Below are 21,314 nucleotides of genomic sequence, written 5' to 3' on the forward strand. Positions count from 1 at the left end.
TGTATGCTTTTTACTCACCCTGAAGAATATATGATGACTGTGATCAACGTTTTTTTTTTATCCATGACACCTTTTAAGGAGCAGACCCTTATTTTCTGGTGTTGCAACCCCGGGAGAGCCTTTTTTGTTGCATTGCCAGCCCTGCAGCATGTTAGAGAAGATTGTATGTGTTTCAGGTTATGGATCCCAGTGGCATAATGAAACACACCGCTTACTGAATGCAAGACGAGCTCCCTGTATGTGGGTGTGCATGATATATTTTTTTATGTTATTGCACATTTAACTGCACTAAATTCGTGCATGCCTGTGGTTGTCTCAATATAAAACAATTTTTGATAATAACGTGCAGTTTTTTATACCGATGTGTGGCCTTACATATTTTCATTGGGACTGGGCACAGATGGCTCTGATGTAATCTCTTCAATCTGCTATTAATCACAGTGTGCAGAATGGAAGAAAAAGACTGCATTAAAGGTCAGGAAGAGGTGGATTTTGCGCTATTTATTACACAGGATACCCTCTCATGATAACTACAAACGATGTATGAGATTATCAAAGGTTGCAAGTCCGTTTGGGCACCGTAATTTCCCTTTTACCACTGTTTTTTTGAACAGGTATATCCTTAACAATTTATAGTAGACCATCACCAGACCCAACAAGGACTTTCTTCATTCCAGTTCTTACACATACAATCTCCATCTCAGCAGGTGTGTCCAGGGATTAAACCGAGCTGGAGGCAGAGGGATCATCACTCCAGTGTACACGGTTCAGGTGCAGTTTAGTCCCAACACATCAGCTTTGAGCTGCAGGGGCCCACTGCAGCGAGCAAACAGGGCCTTCACTTTCACACTTTCGGTCGATCAGTATGTTTAGTTGCACACAAGAAGCCGAATTATTTAGAGAAATCCTGTTAAGGCGGGAGACCTGGGAACTTGTTGACATGCACTGCTGGAACCTGGTTGCTTTATGATACAATGTGCAGCTGGTCAATCCACAAGATGTTTCCAGTGTCTTAACATCCAGACTTTTTTATATGAGCAGAAGAATTTATGAGAAATGTTGTTTTGGTTTAGTATTTTGGTTGAAGAAAGGTCAAGCCACCAAGATATTGAGGATCAAGGGCTGGTGCATGTTTAATACATGTCATGTACAGTATGATGCTTCAGTATAAAGGGCTTTTATTTTTTTTAATCAGAGTAACTGTATTTATTTCAACACATCCTCATACCTAAACAGAAGAATGGGTTGAATGCCAATGATTCTCAAAATGACGTACAAAATCATTGGAGAGTACCAGCATCAGTCAGCACTGGACCTCAGTTACATTACATAAGTCACGTGATGTTAAACGCCTGGTTAATGTTGTGAAATGATCACAGTTTACTTAGCTTAAAATAAGCTCAAAAAGCTTAAAATATCATAGTTTGCTTGAGTCATCCATTCTCCTGGATTCCTCCATATGTAGACTCGTTATACTGCTCTCACATAAGTACTATGATCACTAGAGGTTCATCACATTAAACGTACATATGGGCCATAAGCTGCTTGTACAGATGACCCCTGTGGCTGTTTTTCTGGTGAGAACAGGCTGATTTAATGTGTTATGTTGTATTTTCTGAGACAGTCCTCAATGAACAACATTAGAATGTAAAAGTGCCAAAGTTAATCAAGAATGTTTTTGCAGTAGCTTTGCAGTGCAATGTTAAAATAGCCCAGCCTGCAAATACGCTCAGCATTAATTACACTTTCACACATTGCATTTAATGTTACAAATGTGATAAATAAGGATGCAATAAAACTGATTTTAAGAATCAAACAAAGCAAATTTAAACTTAATTAAATCCCAAAGGTGCAAAGAAAAAAGTGGAAAAATGCTGTTTCTATTTAAGGGCCAATTGATAATCACAAAGTCTCAAAGAGCTGTATTATATTTTTTCCCATTAAAGAAGTATGAAAGGTTTTGTGCTTTTGAAACCAGGCTTTTCACAAGATAGTGTTAACTTGTGTGGCCAAAATCAACAGGCCTAGAAAGAATATTGCACACTGATGACAAAAGGAAAATATATACTTAAAATGAAAAAGGAATAAATTTGTTGCGTGTGCAAAAGGTGTTTGCTGTTGAGTTCATTGGGAAGACTTTTTGCATATTACCTGTTTTCTTGATTGGTCAGTGGTGCTTCTCTGTTTATGTACCCTGAATTATAGTACACATTTTTTTGTCTCATTTTTTCACAGTGTCACCTTTTGCACGTGGAATATATTGCCACTTTTATCTCCTAATGTTAATGTTAACATGTTAAAAATGTATATACTGTTTCACCACATACTTATATCCTGTCCTGTATCAGACTATGTGCATGTCTGTAAATGCAGTAAATTATGTATTATACTTCTCATCCTTTATATACATCATATTCATATATTTGAAGTCCCTTACTCTTTTGCCTTCTTTATCCTTACTTTGGCTCTTGTCCTGCTGCAACAACCAAATTTCTCCCCTCACTTTATGAAGTAAATCAGATTCACAGATTGTGTTATGATTTTTGCATAAATCTGCCAAACAAATGCATTTTTATAAATAAAACTTTAGGCGTCTGCATCTGGTCTCTAAATTACTGAAGCGCTGTTATTGTAGACAGATTTTAAATGTTCACTTTAATATTTCATTCAATGCGGCTGCCAGAAGAAAGACAGCAGACACCACAGAGACAACGAACAGAGACCGCAGATAGAGAAGAAAGAACCTAATAAGAAAAATAGTACCGATAACAGACTAGCTGCTGATTAAAAGTAAAAAAGGACACTAAATTGCAGTTGTATTCTCCTAAAACTAATCACATTTAGGGACTCAGATTTGCAGGAAATTAACATCAAAATTACATCTCAAGGACCCAGACATCCTGACTAAATTTGAATTCTGCCACCCACCTTTTTCTTTTAAATAAATTAGGCTCCCCATGCTTCCTGCACTTTACTTATTCATACCGTGTTTTTTCTCCCTGACCTTGTGTTGCTTGAAGAACGCACCCAATTTGTGTTTGCTGCTACAAAATCACACAGCAGACACTTTAACCACTGATTTTTTATTTTGAATTCTCTAATCCACACATTAAAGTTCAAAGTGACATCAGGTCGACACCCTGGTGGTCTGCTCCGTCTGCACTTTGTCAGCACTCCCACGCACGCACACAGCATGCACAAAGAGAACAGCAGGTCTTTCAGCAATGAGTGACTTTACCTTGATCTACTAGTTTGATGAAATGATATGCTGGAGATTGAGATGTGAGAGGATCGTGCTCACTCACCAGCCACCACGGTCAGAGTCATTACAACTGACAGACTGTACTGCAACTAAAGACTGAAGAGTCCTTGAGGTGAACCCGAAGCCTATCACCAGGCTATAACAACTATAAACTGTTTTAAAACTGGGATTAGTGCCACATATTGAGACGTTGAGGCACAAATCATGAATGAATAGTGGCTTAATATCAGACATGTCCGAGAAAGATCGTGAAGGTCTTGATATAGAGTTCTTATAAAGCATACGTGTAATATGCTGCCTTAGCACCGCAGCCGAGTCACACGTTCATGCATCCATGTGTAGGTGAATCATGTTCCCTCGCTTTAACCCCAGGGTATGCCTTCAAATGTAATGTGCCGTCACCTGTGTGTGAGTTGAGAATATTGATCAGTTTTTAGAATTGCTCCCCAAGAGAAGAAGAGATAATAGACTGGACTTAATTCAGCGTGGGAGCGTGAGAGTTTGCTTTTCCTGACGCATCACCGGGATGTTTCTCAGTGGTGGAAGTAACTGCAATGTGAAAATACTCCATTACAAGCAGAAATTCTGCATTTAAACTACTACTAAAGTAAATGTATGGAAGCATTACCAGCAAATAAAAGTAAAAAATAGTTATGTTAGATTGTTAATACGTTTGCATCAGTGTCAGCAGTATTTTACTCTTGCAGCTAATTGGAGTAGAACTAGTTTTAGTTTCTTTATATATAGTTAAGTCCAGTGGTTCTCTACCTGGGGGTCGGGGACAAAAAGATAAATCTAAGAGGTCTTGAGATGATAAATGAGATGGGGAAAAAAAGAAAAACAAATTTCTGCAAAAAAAAAATCTGTTTATTTTTTGGTGTTTTCTCTTAACTCTGCTGTTTTTGTGAAATGTTGGTGAATTTTACCTTGAGCATTTAAATGAAACCATCTGAGAAATTTAGAGAGGAAGTATCTTTTTGGTGGAAGTTTTTAAAAAAATATTTTTTCTGCATTTCCTTGATAGGACAGCTGAAGTGAGGAGAGGAAAGGGAGAGAGAGAGTATGGGTTGACATGCAGTAAAGGGCCACAGATGTATGTTGTTCCCACAGTATTGGGCATGCAATCTACCAGCTGAGCGACCAGCCCACCATTGGAGCTTTTAACAATTGATAGACACATGAAATATGACAAGAGGTCTCAATTAGATACTTCCTTTTTGTAATAAATAGCAAGGCAAAAAGTTTAGGAACCACAGGTTTAATCTTTAAATGGATAGTTTGAGTTATTTGACGTGGGGTTGTACGAGATGCTCATCAATAGTCAGTGTATTACTTACATTAGATGACGGTCGGCACACCCCCGCAGCATGAGCATTGAAGGAAGCTAAGCAACGTTTTATTTCTGAGTTTGCAGAAGAATTTGAAAGAGAAGAAAAGAGCTGTATTAAGAAGACAATCGTGATGATGTTGATATGAATGTCATCAGATAATTTTTACAGTGTATTTATTGCCAAGAATCGTGTGCGTCATGTGGTAAAAATAGATGAGACCTTGAGTCTCTAGATGAAGTGTGGCTGCAGCTACATGTGACACGTGTGAGCTGTGCTGCTCACGCAGGCTGTGTGGCTGCTCCAATTTGAGCACTGGAATTAAAACTAACAGGTACCGTCATACACACGAGCTGCACAAGCAAGTAATGTGAACCAGCCATAGCACAAACAAACTAACAGTTCGGGGCAGCGGCAGACCAGAACTCCCGTGTTAAAATGATTATTTTTTGCTTGTAGAGTCTGGTTGCTTTGGAGAGAACAATATTTAGTTTATATAACGATGGGTTCCCAATGTGAAAAAGCTGTCTGACGGCAAAATACAAAAGGGCCTCAAGATACCTACCAAAAGTAAAATGTGGAGAATGCCACTCCACATTTTACTTTAAAATGAGTGATGGATATATGACGACACTTAAAGACCTGTCTGTCTTTTGTTAACAGCTACACCCTCCGTGTCGTGGGCAATGGGATCAAAGCTCAGAGCACCAATCCCGAAGTCAAAGTGAAGGGAGCAGACCCTGTAATAAATCAGATCATTGACAAACTGAAACACATCAACCAGGTGAGTCTCTACATATTTACTGTATTCCTTGCAGCTCTCACTCCACTTTAAGTCTGTAACACTGACAGACATATGGTTACTGTCTCCTCAGGCAGTCTGCTAATTTCTCTCTGCTTCTTTGTTTTATGGTACATTAAGTATCTCTCGTTAGCTTGTGGCTTGTTCTTCAGCGTACACAGAAAACGGCTGTGTCGAGAAGAAACTCCTCTTCACAAAACTGAAGCCCCTTACTCGTCTGCCTTTGAATAATTCTCAACAAAATAATTCATTTATATCAGCTTTCATATTACCAGTAAGTACCGACTAATAGAAAACTAGTCTCAAATGCAAAATCATCTCCAGGCAATGAAAAAAAAATCAATCATTACACATTTAGAAACCCATTTGATCTGATTTGTGTGTCTTCATATTTACAAAATTCTTTTTCTCCTCTTTGTCAAAATCAATGTAGCTTTTCTATCACCCAGCCGGCTTTTATGCACGTTCTTGCTGCCGTGGCTCCATTCAATGCTGTTTATCTCTCAGGATGATGAGATTAGGGCAGTTTACGGGAGCACTTTCTCTTCTGTAGCTTCAATAACAGCTGCTGTAGCCGCCTCTGGGTTGTTGCACTGCAGCAGCAGCTTCACATGTCTGTTGCTTTGGTTTCCCAAGTGGCAGGCTGAAGGCCAGGTCATCTCTGTTGACCTCGTGCTGGCACCCCCCCCCTGACTAATTCACACCATCTGTGGGATGTCAGAACACATAAATCTATATCATAACCGTTTCAGAGCTCCTGATCTGCCTCGTTGACATTCACTGTGCATACGTCTTCTTCTCTGTGTGAGTTTTTGCCACTTGCATCTCAGATGCACTTCTTTGTATGCCCTTGTGGGTCTGTAGATTTTAGTATACAGGGGAATTTTTTTATGAGCAGGAACACTCAAATATTGTTTGTCTACTAGTGTAACTACTATGGAACAAACTATGATCATCAGCTCAGACCAGATTTTGGAGTCATTTACAATCTGCTGAGAGGAAGCTCTTCACTTCAAACCCTCTTTTTTTTTTTTTTTTTTTTACCTAATATCTTTTTCATATACTCTCCTCTTTTTGGCCACCATTCTTTCCATTTTTCTGCTCACTGTTAATTTCAATAAAAGTCAGTAGAATTTTTAGCTTGCCACCTGTTCCCCTTGTCTCCTTGTCATCGCATACTCTTTGGTTACCCCTGATTTATTTACCGATCAACAGTCAGTAATTCACTCATAAAATATTTGGCGCAGGTGCATTTAGGGCGTATCCGACTCCACTTTGCTATTGAATCAGCGCAAAATCTGGGCGCAAAGTAAGGCTTGAGGCACAGATAGGTTATATTTACTCTTAATTAATCATAGGTGTGTCTTTGGCGTAAAACAAATTAAACTAATGTGAGAGTGTCATATCCCATTCCCCTGGTGCACCTGCCTCCGGCGCATTGCTATTTAAATGACAGTTATGGCGAGCAAGAGAGGTGAACAGATATTCAGTCTGGATTAATAGGGCTGCTGTACATCAAATAATTTTACTAAATGAACTTGGACTGTGTGTGTGTGTGTGTGTGTGTGTGTGTGTGACATTTTGGATGTGTAGAAGAACATGGGACATTAAATAACATTAGATCCTGATCGATCCTGTCAGTGAAGTTACAGCTGCTGTGTGTAAATGTGCATGGTGTCTCAGTTATGGGCAGACGTGTCTCCCTATTTCACCCACCTTCAATGATCCGCTGTTGGTGCAAATATTAAATTTTGTGACGCACTGATTAACGGCAGTGCCCTAGAAGCAGCGTGTATGAAACATCTTTTTTTTTTAATACTGGGGGGCAGCAGAAACAAGCTATAAACACAACACTGACACATCATCACCTTTTAGCTTGATATGATGAACTTATTAACAAATGTTTGGCTATTTACACATCTAGCAACAATATGATTCACTTGGAGTCTTCCATTTGGTGAAGTCTAATATTTTTTCTTCTTTTAGCTCTGTATTTGTTCTCCACCAGCTCCTGAGGGAAAGTTGTTCCTCTTTAGCTGCTGAATGCTTTTACAATGTTCACCTGTAACTAACTTTTGCTGTCTGCTGTTTTGTGCTGAGCAGGTAGTGTACAGAGGGTTTTTAGGGCTTGTTTACTACAGCTGCCTGCTCCGTCTGGAAATGAGGTTGATGAGAGCAATGACCGAAGCAAAATGGTCAGCAGGAGCTGTAAAACAAAAACGCTAAGCTGAAGGATGTTAAAACGCTCCGTAGAGCTCAAAGAAACTGTAGAGTGTAGTGATATTTTTCTGTGGGTTTATCACAAGGAGTGAACACCTTCACAACACACAGACTTCTGAGCCACTGTTAATGTACAACGATCCATTATAGTCACTTTAAATACAATACAAATGTACCAATGGTTGGATGTGCCATCACTGCCTTAATTTACATCAGTAATAACTCTAAACATAACAGGTAAACAACTTCATTGTCAGTTATGATTTAATTTACAAGATGAAGCTTTCCTTTCTGTTTTATATCTTTGTTTTTTATGTTTTTCTTTTTTCCTTCTTGAAGTTCCAGTTATCTCCAAAGCATTTATATCTGTAAAGTTGCGTTGCTTTATTGTAAAATGAGCCATTGTGTGAACTCATAATGGTGATGAAAAGTGACACTTGGGCACAGGACTTGATATACAGCTCATTATCAGTTTACTCACCCATCTGAGAGGCAAATCTCTGGTGTGTGAAGAAACCAACTGAGTCTGACAAACAATGAGGAAAACAAAACTCTGTGTGACATTTGATTTCCACATTCACAGTTTGTACAAAGAACGATGTATTGCAGTAGTAACAGTATATCTAAGTAGTGTTTTTTCCTCAGTTTTGGAACAATACTCTGTTTTCAGCACCTGAACAATAGACTTTGTCTTGTTCTGAGTTTTTGAAGAAGTCCCTGGAACAATTCAAAGACAATGACGGAGCAGATGCACAATTTTCTGCCAAAAAGTGGTGACTATGGTTTCTTCCAGGAACTTCTTCCAAGTAAACTTGGAAATGAAATGGAGGTACTTTATTAATACATGAATAAGGATTGTTTGTATGAATGGAATATAAATCAAACATTTAATACTGACTCACTGGCTGTCAGTTGCCCTTAAAAATCAGCCGACCGTGAATTCACTGAAATGTAAATAGGCCTGCATTTACAGAATTTATTCAACGATGGCAGCATGAAATGAAGACAATGCAACAGACTTTGAACCAAAACTGATTTGCGACATGTTTTTTTTTTTTTTTCTTTCAGCAACAGTATGAGACGCTGCCAAAAAGCCTTTTAACTTGTGGTTCAAGTTGTGAAACAGTCGCAGTTTCGTCAGGTTTAGACACCAACACTACTTGGTTAGGTTTAGGCAACGTCAGGTTTCTGTTAAAATAAATATCCTACCTCATATATGTCACATTATACAAAAGAAGTAAATCATATGACACATGTAACATAACTTACCGTTTAAGTTGACATTTGGTTTCACACTGGACACGGCCTCCTTGTTTGATCCATCCCACCACCCCCTCCCCATGCATGGACTTTCTTTCTCTTTATACTACGTCACCTGACACAGATTATTTCACATTAAAGTTACTGAAAGCCTGATGCATCTCACACAGATGCTAAGGGTTACTTTGTCTAGGGGAGTGACAGAATGTCACTGATTATCTGGGATTGAGAACTGGCTGAGGTTTACTGTCGTAATCTGTAAACTGTGCTTTGTGTTTGAGGCTAGTTAGCAAATACCATTAATAGCATGTTAGCATTCTTATGTTCGCATTTAGCTCAATGCACCGCTGTAGCTCTAGCCTCACAGAGGCTACTAGTATGGCTGTAGATTCTGTATCAGCCTTGCTTCCAATTTTTAAGAAAGTTTCCCCTGCAGCCCGAAAAGATTTACCCCCTAAGCCACAATTACAAAAGAGACATCTGTAAAACTGATGACAGGTCACCTCAAACTGAAAACAAGGTCAGTCAGGACTCTTTTCATTGTGCATTTGTGATCCTCTGTTGTGTTTTCTCAGTGGGCTGCGTATACATAGGACGTAAACCAGGACGCTAGTAAACTTTTTTGGTGTATGCAAGAGGTGAGCAGTTCCCACTAGACTGAGTAGGCATCATCTTTTCGGGTATCCATAATATATCCATCGTTTAGACCAGGGGGGTTGTGAAATTTTACACCCTGCAGATTGAGCTATCTTCGAAAGTATTCTCATTAGAGTCACATTTCTGAACTGTATCATGTTTCTTGCTGCATAACAACACAAATGAAACTTTTTCACACATTTGACACTCTTCAGCACAGGTGTTGAAAGTATATTAAACACAGTTAGAAATGCAGTAATCCGCCTAATAAATAATAAACAAAAGATAATTAGTCCCACAGAATATAAATAGCAGGTATCCAGATAGCATCTCTAAGGTACTGACAGTTTGTTAATTAAACACAATAAAGTGCAGCACAGGAGGCTGTTTTATTGTATGTGGTTGATAATGCAGTTTTAACTGTTAAATGGTCTCTGAATAAGTGTGTTGGTGTAAAAATATAAGCAGTTATCATGAACATTGATCAATTATCTGACGATTCAAGACAAACTTTGATCACCATTGCACTCCAGCTTTAAGATTTTGCTGCTATTCTTTTCCATTTTCTTTGCTTGTTGAATGTGTCCAATTCAAGATATTGTTCGGAAGTGACTGGGTGAAGTGTGATGGCTGTCTTCAGTATTGTGTTCAAAGAGCAGTTCATGTGAAACGGAGAGCACTCACAAGTTTGATTTTGTAGTCAAAATCTCCTTGTGTTGAAACTCAACATTTGCCCTTCTGCACAAGCGCTGTTTGCCAAATCCTCGTGGTCTGTGCCAGCACTGCCTCCAGCACATGCAGACAAAATAAAAATAAAGAACGCTGTGCCTGTACAATAGGGTAAATACTGAACCTTGTCTGTTTTGTATGTAGTCATGATGGTAACCACTCAGATTGTGTGCTCAATGAGCTGTGTTCTTTTTTACTGTAAACTGTGCCAGGATTTTGTTTTGGGTTTTATGGAAATTCAAGATGCAAATTACCAAAAATTAATTGTAAGAACATCTCGAGAACACTCAAGCCAAATTACCCTCCATCACTGGGTCAAACTGATTCTCAAGAGGAACTGCTTTGTTGTGCTACTTGTACTCCTCATATCAGTTACATAATGCACTGATTTGCAAAATCAGACAGTATTTGAGAGCATCACAGAATTTGTCCAAACATCACTGAGCTTTATGAATAAGATTTTTAACAGTGGTTTCTATTTGTATACACCTCTCTTTCACCAGAGAACAACAGCACTGGTAGTTTGTGCAAATGCTTATGTGGTTGTGCAAACAATGACTTTGCCTTTTCAGCATAGCAAAGGCAGAATTTGTGTGATGTTGTTACAGTGCTGCAAAGAATTTTACCCCATATTCGCTGTAGATGCAGGGCGCTTTACAGACGTCACAGTGGCACGGTAAAAACACTTAATGTTGACAAGACAGAGCAACATCATGAACAAAGAGAGAGTGGAGTTATAGTGCCACATGAGCCTGACAGCACATCGTTTGTGACTGCACCACCGCAAGAGGGCAGAGAATGAGTGAAGCGACAGGAAGTGGAAATGCGTACTTTCAAAGTAAAATTTAAGAGTCTCAAAAATGAGAATTCATCACATAATATAAAATATTGTGTCTTTTAAGGGGGGTGGGACCCTCCCGTCAAACAGTGGTAGGGGAAACACTAACTGTTGTCAGTATGGCAACTTTTCAAAGCTGAAAAATCCTGTCTGAATATTATTGGACAAATATATCACTTTTTGACGGGCTGAATCTATCACCGGCTGTTTTTTTTTTTTTTTTTGGTCAGTTTTTTTGGTGGTGTTTGTCATTTTATTTTCCTAATGTAATGGTCTGCAGATTGACAGGCACTGCTCTGCACCACACTGTCATCCAGGAACACACTGCACACCCACTCAGCCAGACCATGAGGGTGCTGAGCTGGTGAGGAGTGAGAGGTAAACAGCCTGCAGAGCCTGACTCTTTGAACTTTTTTCATGTGGCGAATTAAGGATTCAGTTTAATTTCACCAAACCAGAGTTGGTGATTGTTGGAAGAGTGGACAGACTAACAAAGTCAGCTTTGGTGAATTTTGCATGTTTTTTCGTCAAGTTTGACTGAAGTGTGTTTTTTATGAGGAGTTAACGAGCCAATTAAGCTCATCTTATTTCAATAACAGAGAGAAACTTGGATTCAGAAGGCGTATGGTCATACTTCTCTGTTTAAAAAGGAAAATAGGCGTGGGAATATTTAATTTCTTGACACTTTGAGTTTATTGCATATCGCCAAGTGCCAATGGATGGGCTGGCGATGGCCAATAGGAAAATTTTAACATATCGCTGAACCCTAGTGAATATTACAAACTGGTGTACAGTGCTTTGATCTCTGGTGAGACTTTAGTTATTAAAGTCAATATGAGATTAAAATTGTCTTTAACGTTTATGTCACATGCTCAGTCATATTGTGCACTTACTTAACAATATCTATCAAAAGATCAATTTCTCTGTACTTTTAATGTTTAAAAAGAATTTCTTCCCGTAAAATAAAATGACATGTACTTAGGTAAGCGTGTCCCAACCAACAGCCAATAACATGGTGACCTCAATCTCTCAGTCATCCGACCAATAATATCATGATGTCAATCAGCCATCAATCAGTCTTCAGCTTTTAGCGGCACACAGCTACTGTGCCGACCTATAGTAATTGTGTTAATGTGAGGAGTTACTATATGAACTGTTATGTAGGGACCTTTTTCAATTAAAAAAAAAACTTAATCAGGCAGGCTGCTGTACTCAAAGAAACCCTGCTGTCATGAATGTCATGCTGTTGAGCTTTCTGACGCAATAATGTTTTTTTAAGAGACCTATTTAATGGTTCAAAGTGGTTCCTGTAGAGTGTCAGGTACACTGTGTTGTTCAGAGTCAGAAAAAGTATAGAAATTACAGACCTTTATGTTACACATCTGGTACTACTTATTTAACAGCTTGTGTGTTCACAGTCCTTGAGTCTAGTTTGCATTATCATCTCATTGGGACTTGATTTGCAAATGGGTCTGATTTGCAAATAGTTCTGATTGGCATCTCATTAGCTGCTGAAGTGCGGCACAAGTGTCAGGCTGTGTGTATGACTTGAATTGTCAACATCAATTTTCAACCCCTCACATTTTATTCCTCTGCTGTCTTAAAGATGTTGATCACACATGTTATGATGCACACAGCGAGTTGAGCAGAATACACAACAGGGAGTCCCAGGAAGTGGTAATCATGTAATTTCCCGACAATGTGGCTGCTGGGGATGAAAATCAGGGCTCAAGGAGGATATGTGGGTCACATTCAGATAAAGTACAGCCGGTGTTAACTAATGATTCTTTGAAATTTAAATGTAATGAAAATATATGTGGTGGATGAGTACTGCACTTGAAATAAAGATGCTACCTGGAGTCATATAGGATTCTTTGGTTTGTTCCCACGGGAGAACCCTTTTTGGTTCTTGGTTGAACCTTTTTTTTAAAGGTCTCGTTTGTGAACCAGTTCTATTCAAGGTTCTTGGAATCTTGGTGCTATCTTGTGAACCATCCTGTGTTTCCATCAGTTTTAAGCAGAACCATCGCGATCAAGGATGCCATCAACAGAGGGTGGAGAACCCATAGAATATGACACGCTCATTGTTGTTCTCAAGGAAGCTGTTTATTTTTTTGGTTCCAGCTGAGAACCAACTTTTTGGGTTCTGAACCAATTTATTTTTGCTGGAAATGCTCAGAATGGTTCAATATGACTTGCCTGAATCAGAACAAGGCTGATTCTGTGTTGGTCAAAAAGGCTTATGAGAGGTTCTAAAGGGAACTCTTTTATAATGTGATGGTTCCACCCAGAACCCTCTCTGGAGGTTCTAACCACAACTTTTCCACCTTCTAAATGTGCTAACAATAACCAACCCTGAAGGTTGTACAGAGAACCCTTTTATATTCCAAGATTGCTATCTAGAAGCCACGAAGAAGGTTCTAAAGATAATCTCTTTATACTCCAAGGGTTTTGTGCAGAACCTATCCAGGGGGTTCTACCAAGAACCATATTATGTTTCAAGAACCCTATTATATTCCACAGGTTCATTGAGAACCCACCTCTGGGTTTCTACCAAGAACCATTTTATATTCCAAGGGTTTCATTTGGAACCCTCCCAGGGAGTTCTACCCATAACCCTTTTACATTCCTAGGGTTTCATTTTTACAATTACGTTTGATAAAAAGGGTTCTTCGGGGGCAAATGGCTCAGCCCTTCAGGAAGATGTGAGTGAGTGTAGAAGGTGTGTGTGAGTGTGTGTGTGTGTGTGTGTGTGTGTGTGTGTGTGTGTGTGTGTGTGTGTGTGTGTGTGTGTGTGTGTGTAGGGGGTTAATGGCAGCTCAGTTTGTGACCAAGAAAAACATCAATTACATATACCAGTGCACACACTCATTTAGCTGTACACACGAGTGACTGTGTGCACATCCGGGTGCACACTGCACAGTATATTACTTCTATAAATCACTGCGGTATTGGTGCACCTCATTAATATGATGCAACTTACCTTAAAGTACATGTGCATGTGTGCATGAATGGCAGGCTGCATGTTTGAATGGCTGCAGAGAGCTGAAATATGGATGAAGGCAAAAGGTGAGATTCTGTCACCTTTAAAGGTGCCGCTGTTTGGGCATTTTTATGAGGATAAGAATGATGTGTCCATGCAAATGTTGATTTTCATGTTTTTCATCTACATATCAGAAATGTTCTTTACTATTTCCATTTATTTGCCCCTGACCTTGACTAACTTAAGTGCAGAAAAAGCTCACAGTTTCCATAGACCCAAATGTAAATGAATCATTACTATTCCACAGCAGAGGCTGCGGGAAAACACAAAACAGCAATGCAGCTATTGACAAATTCATCATGCAATCTGAGCGTACAAACTCTAGATTTCATCATCTTGCTCATCAGCAGCTCTTTCCTATGAATTATTTGTTGGCTCCTCTCCTCCTTGCCTGTCCTCTCCTCTTGATGTGGTAAAACCCATCAAGAATCTATAAGTAGGCCCTGTCCCTGTGTCTCTCAATCAAAATCAGGAGCAAGCAGCTCCTCACCCAGTCTGCCGGCTGAATTATTTACCAGTCATTGATGTGGTGGTTGACCAGCAGTTTTGCTTGTGAATTATTCATAAACCCCTCTCCTCTTAGTCCAAAGGATTAACACTGAATATATTCACATTTTATTTGTTGTGCTCCTAAATGTGCACACCACCTCATAACATTTGACTGCTATAGAAGTCCAGTTAAGGAGCAAAAACAATCTGGAGGTATTTAACACCATATATCCACTGAGTGTGACTTACGAATTCAGTTTGTTCGATAAATTCATGTTGACATTCACTAAGGAAAGTGTAAAGTCGGATATGTCAGGTCTGAGCGAGCAAGTCTTAATAATTAATTGGAGACAAACCCCAAATCCTGCAGCATAATAATTTGTTTTTCAACCCACACTCACTGTGTCATTCATTATACCCAAGAGGTAAGCGCAGTAAATAGAAACATTCAAAGATAAATCCAGCCAAGCTGCATACCTGTAGATAACAACTTTATCTTAAATGATTGCATGTGCTGCTTATCCGTGATTAAAATCCAGCCTGAACAACAGCAGCATAAGCCTCTTTGTGTAATTGGCTATAAGTTGTTATTCAAGATGGTAGAAAATGCTCACATTTAGTATGTTCGCAGTGTTTTCAGTTACATATTTCTGTGCATTTAAATCTTCACTTTGCAGTTTCCTAGCATACACACTCCTCGTGACTACAGTATAGCTAAGAAATGTCTAGACGCTCAAAAAGACTCAGTTAAGGACTGTCCACACCAAGAACTAAAACTATAACTGTAAATATATCTTCCTAAAACTCATTCCTGCAGAGTCCACACCACAGCTATAAAGTTGCAGTCTGGGACGCCGCCATCCACTTTCTTTAGAACGATTTTCAGACACATGTATTTACAGTTATAGTTCTGGGTGTGAACAGCCCTTGAAGGTTCAGCAGTGATCGTGGTTAACGGATAAATAAGACTTACTCTACATCTCTCTATACTGTCTGACATCTCTACCCGGTTTGTGGATCAACCCCAAGCCCAATGGTAAAAATGAATGGGCCACAAAAGGCACATAACTTAACTTTTGTTTAAATCTTTTATTTTCAAATTAAATGACTTGGTATAAGGAAGCTGCAACTGCATTTTAATTGTAAATAGTTTGGTACTATTTGAAAGACTTTATAACATTAAATATAACTTTGACCTCTTCCATCATGCAAACACTTAGATGTTATAATGATTCATAAACATAAACATAAACATAAACTGCCCCTGCCAGGGACAGGGACAGGATGAGTAGCAAGTTTAAGCTCTTTTGGTGTAACTTTAGTGCAACTTTTCAAGCTACTGCTAAGGGACAATATTGAGCATACAAAGATATGATACAACGATACAAGGTGATATATTTATCATTTCCTATCATGCCCCTTTTGGTTGATTTGTCATTTACTAATTATCACAAACTAAAAATTCCCTGTGTGAATCAATTTATTTTCATTGTAAATAATTAAAAATGGGTTGAGTGTTTGTGTCCTACATGCATGGAAGATGAACGTGAAACAAATCTCCAAGATCACCACTAGATGCCACTAAATCCTGCACCCTGGTCCTTTAAATCTTAAAAAAACATGTCCTGAATTATAGGCTTTCATTTAAAAAAAGCTAAGTAATTTTTTTAAAATGGCTGGGTGCTGTGTCTTTTAGCAAATGTTACTCAAACAGAAACAAAAAAAGTATTTGTTGGGGACTATCTTCAACTGAGGATTAATACACATTTGGTGCTTTTGTGAGTAATTACTGCAGCAGGACTGTGTGTGGGATTGTCTCAAAATAAAAAACAACAGTGTCCATGTTCATGGTAATGAAGGAACATGTCGCCCAGTGCAAAGCTGGGGCTCACTGTATTTTTAATAGTTTTTGGCCAACAGCGGAGGTCTGTTGCATCGAGAAATAAGCTTCTGTGTTAGTTTTGGTCTTTTAATTAGATTTTCTGGCAAGAGGAAAAATATAGCATCTCCACAACTACCCCAAGTTGAGTCATGGGACAGAAGGTTAATTTGAATGATAGTATTATTCTAAAATTTGTATTATCCTGTAATTTCTCCTCTGACCTCTCACTCACTGACCTGCTGCCTCTTTGCTGCTGCTGCTGCTGCTGTGCTCAGTCTGGATAAACACCCTGTCAGTGCTGCCGCTGCAGTGAGGGAGATGGAGAATGACAGTGTGTGTCTGGGGAGCCAACTCACATCTTGACACTTTTCTCCTCTGACTGGCAAATATGATCATTGTAAGATCTCTCCTCCGCCCTCTATTTACATATAGGAGTACACGCTCAAAGAGAATTCTAATGAGCTTAAAAATCCACACACAGCTTGATTCATCTCTTGGATCTCTGAAGGTGTGATTCACTTTGCCACATAACATCCTGCACCGCTTTAGGAAATGTGCCCTGTACATAATATGCGCTGTATATTTTAATTGCCCATAAACGTATGCTGTTATCACTGGCTGATAATATGAAACTTTCAATTCCTTTCCAGGTTGTCACTACACCTATCTGTGGGGGGAAATATCGACTGACTGGATATGTAGACAGGATGAAAATGTGATGTGATAACACCCATACATTTACAAGAAACAGAAACATGGCCATTGCCTTGTTCCATTAACGTACAAACCTTAATGGCTTGAGGTCATAAATTGACAGCTGAGTGAAAATTTCAAGCATTAGGTAGCAGTAAAATTAGATTTCCTACCTGTTTTCTCTGCTCTATTATATTGTATTAGAAAATGCCGGGAAAAATGAATGGTTTAAAAGTGGATTGTATGAGGTACAGTAGATTCTACTGCAGGAAGAAAGCGGTTCTTATATAAAACAGCTCACAACAAGGTCAGTGGATTATCTTGAGTAACAGGGTCATGATTTCTGGAATGAGACATTACTGTTTTTTGGCACCTTGAGCACCACAAGCTGAGTGGCAGCTAGTTTCATATTGGAGAGAGGGCATCAATCTCTACAGCCGATATCTCCAAAACTCAGCAGCTCTCACCAAAATGAGTACCACAGAGGAAAAATATGTTTTCAATTTTAGAGTGACCTGTCCCTTTAAAAAAGGACCACCTAAAAAAATCAAATCAACATCAGTTTAAGTGTGCGTTATATTTATACCATTTTAACTACTTTGCTTTACTGTCAGGCAGCCTTTTTCTGAGAAACCACCATTATATAAGACAAATGTCACTCTCTCCAAACCAACCAAACTCCATTGGCAAAATTAGTCATTTTACCTCATAGAACATTTGAGTCACTGGTCTACCGCTGCCTCGATCTGTTAGTTTATTTGTGTTATTGTGTGACTTCTGTGTTTTAAAAAGTTGATTCAGATTCACAGAAGTTGCGTACTAACACAAACTAACCAAAAGATCGAGGTAGCAGTAGACCAGCAGCTCCTGTGTTCTGCAAGGTGAAATTAACGCCTTTGCGAAAGCAGTTTGGTTGGTGTGGAGAGAGCGATATTTGGCTTATATGATGATAGTTTCCTGTGAGAAAAGGCTGTCTAACAGCAAAGTAAAGCTGTGAAAATATTCTAAATTTAGCATGCACTTAAACTGATATTGATTTTTTTTTTTTTTTTTTTTTTTTTTTTTATGCGTAGTACTGTTTTATGGCTAAAATACCTTTTGTTGCTGACCCTGTTCCAACTTCAAATAATCTGAATATAATAATCATATTATAAAGTGGTCAAACAGTTGCATTCACAACCAAAAATACATGATGTAGAGTTTAATTATGCTTTTTTTGTCGTTTCACCTGCACCAGTTAAACACCAGAGGCAGATGCTGTTATCATCTGTGTTTAAAAACATAAACACAATTTTTGCACCCCGGCACTCTCAACCTTGAACAAGAAATAAAAGAAAAGACAATGGATGTAATTAAGTGATACCTCAGAAAATACACAGAACGATTCACATCGCAGGCACCTCAGTGTTAGTGTGTGCTTGTGTGCATATGTATGTGTGGGTACTATTCATTATTGTGACTACCTGTGGGAAGAAACTGTCTCTGGAACGGGTGGTGTGTGATTTAATGCTCCGGTAGCGTTTTCCAGATGGCAGGAGTGAGAATAGTGTGTGGGCTGGATGACTGGTGTCCTTGATGATGCTTTGGGCTTTCCTTATGCAGCGGGTAATCAAGATATCATAGAGCTGTAGGAGGTCTGTGCCAGTAAATTTTTTGATGCAAGCTTTACAGTGTTTTGCTGCAGTTTACAGTCCTGTACAGTCAGAGCCGTACACTGTGATGCAGGCTGTCAGAGTATACTCTCCATGGAAGAGGGATGAAAGTTAAGCCAAGCCTCAGTTCCCATGGTACGTCTTTTTTAGACGAATCACAAAATCCTTGTTGTGATTTCCTGAAGAAGCAGCTGGTATTATGAAAAAGTCTGTGATGTGTACAGTGGTGAGAAATTTGTAAAATATATCAGGTGTTCAGGGCTGTTTTGGGGGTGGGAATTGGAGGTTACCAAACAGGGAAGACTGGAGAGCATGTAAACAACATATGTCCCAATCAACAAGATATATCACTCAGAAGGAGCGATGGGAATGAAAATGAGATAAATGGTAATTCCAGCATGCAAATATGCTCACAATGACAGTGCTACCATGCTGATTCATAGCAGGTACCATCTTTTCCATGTTCACCATCATAGATCAGCATGTTTGCATGCTAAAGTTTGCCACTTAGCACTGAACAAAGGCTGATGGGAATGTTTTACAAGTATTTAGTGATAAACTAACATATTGGACAAACTGAAATTTTGACCTAATGATGACACTCAAAGAGGAAAGTTCATGGGACCGTCACAGTCAGCAGGATTTATCCTCGGGGTGGATATTTCAGGGTTGGGCCAATTTACCAGTTCAATCTGTACAAGCTTGAAACGGTCCACTTTTACGAAAACTGACTGAACTGGTTTCTCTCAGTATGAAACATTCGAATTTGAATGAATTGTTCTGAGACAGAAGTATATCACTGACATGAATACATAAGTATAGATCAATACAAGAGCCAGGAATTGAGAACATCACTGTAACACAGTTTTCTGTTTGCACGTGTTCCAGCTCTAGCTTAGTAGGCATGATGGAAAATGTGGTCAGTCTCTGCAGCACTCAAAACTACACATCACAGCTGAGCAAAGAGTGGTGCGGAGCCGTCTTATTGGAAAGTTAATAAAATGACCCTATCATTTTTCTTCTCAATATAACTCTGATATAACACCTCTTAGTGTGTTAGTCCACTACAGTTTGTCAGTGCAGTCAATAATGCAGCAGATGGAAAAGTAAATACAAATCCTTGTTTTAATTTGCTCCTGTTTACCCTGTTAAAATTACTCCATTATGCTGGTAATACAAACGTATCTGTTTCAGATTAAAAGCCCTCTTGCATTTCAGTAGACAGAACCCATTAATTCTTAAAAATCTTTTACTGTGAAACATTTTCAGGAAGGGGTTGTGGTAAACTTATTGACTTGCAAATGCTATTAAACCGCCTTAGTACACTGGCTCTCGTTTGCCCCATGCTGGCTTGGCTTGACTTGGTTTGTGTAGACATGTCAGCCCAGCACGGCAGGGATTTGCATCTCCATGTCAACAGGGCTACTCGCTTTAAGGTGTCTTTAACTGAAGATGAGCTGCTTAGGAGTCAAGCAGCGGTAAAACGGTGGATAAACACAGAACTTCTGATAAATTATTCACAATAAAACTCCCATGTTTGTGTGCTATTCAAAAGCTTTTATTATGAAGCAGCAAAACCATAACACGGCTCCTGTGTAGCTGAAAGCAGACATGACTGTAAGATATAGCGGATACTTCAGGGTAAAAATGGCAAAACAGGAAAGAGACTAAACTTCAAACCACAGAGTTCATCTTCTAAAGAACTCAGATCTGACACTTTTAGAAACATCTTTCTCTCTGCTGTCCTGCACAGACATGAGTTACGGATCATAACTCTCACCTGTTCGAGGTGGAGAAAGGAGGGTCATCACATCAACAAAAAAAGCACCAATTATGTACAACTGGGGAGCTGATATGTGCGACACCTAGTGGTCAAAGTTTATATTACTTGTCTTGTCAGGTATTTGGTTTAATATCAGACCTGTTTGAGATGTTTACATTAGCCCAACACTTATTTGTAACAGTTCTAATGACAATCCATCCAATAGTTGTTGAGATATTTCAGCTTGGACCAAAATGGCGAACTGACCCATATTGTTATGGCTACAGTTTTCGCTAATGTAGCAAAATTGTATTTATTTCAATATTTATTTATTGATTTTATGACCACAAATTATCTCAAGGACATTTCACAATCAAATATAGTCATTTTCACTGGAAAACATTTCTACGTTACAGGCTCTATCATGCTTGTAGACAGCAGAGAAACTGCTGCAGTTTTTTGTTGCGGGTTTCAGTGTGCAGTGAAACTGCATTAATGTGTTAGCTGAATTCTTCATATTGCTGTTGGAGGGGCTCATTGTGTTGGTAAAACAGTCTCAAAAGAAAAAAAATCCTTCAAAATCTTCTGTTTTGTCCTTGATCAGTGATGTGATAGTGGAATGCACTTTGTAAGAGCTGCATATATTTTTTATTGTCCCTGCAGTGTGGGCCTTGAGCCTGGACTGCATGTCGTTACTGTTTCTAACCATAAAAACTAG

General features: G+C 39.0%; 1 protein-coding gene across 1 annotated transcript in view; it reads left to right on the plus strand.

The window, feature by feature from the left end:
• Window positions 1-21,314, plus strand: part of gpc5a (glypican 5a) — a 193,967-nt gene that overhangs the window by 93,890 nt on the left and 78,763 nt on the right. The window contains exon 7 of the mRNA XM_084715467.1: window positions 5,254-5,374. Coding sequence (XP_084571593.1) covers window positions 5,254-5,374 — 121 coding nt within the window. The remainder of the gene's footprint in view (window positions 1-5,253; window positions 5,375-21,314) is intronic.

Source organism: Lutjanus erythropterus, chromosome 1 (assembly GCF_056507025.1).
Source record: "Lutjanus erythropterus isolate fLutEry1 chromosome 1, fLutEry1.hap2, whole genome shotgun sequence".
Classification (NCBI taxonomy): Eukaryota; Metazoa; Chordata; class Actinopteri; order Lutjaniformes; family Lutjanidae; genus Lutjanus; species Lutjanus erythropterus.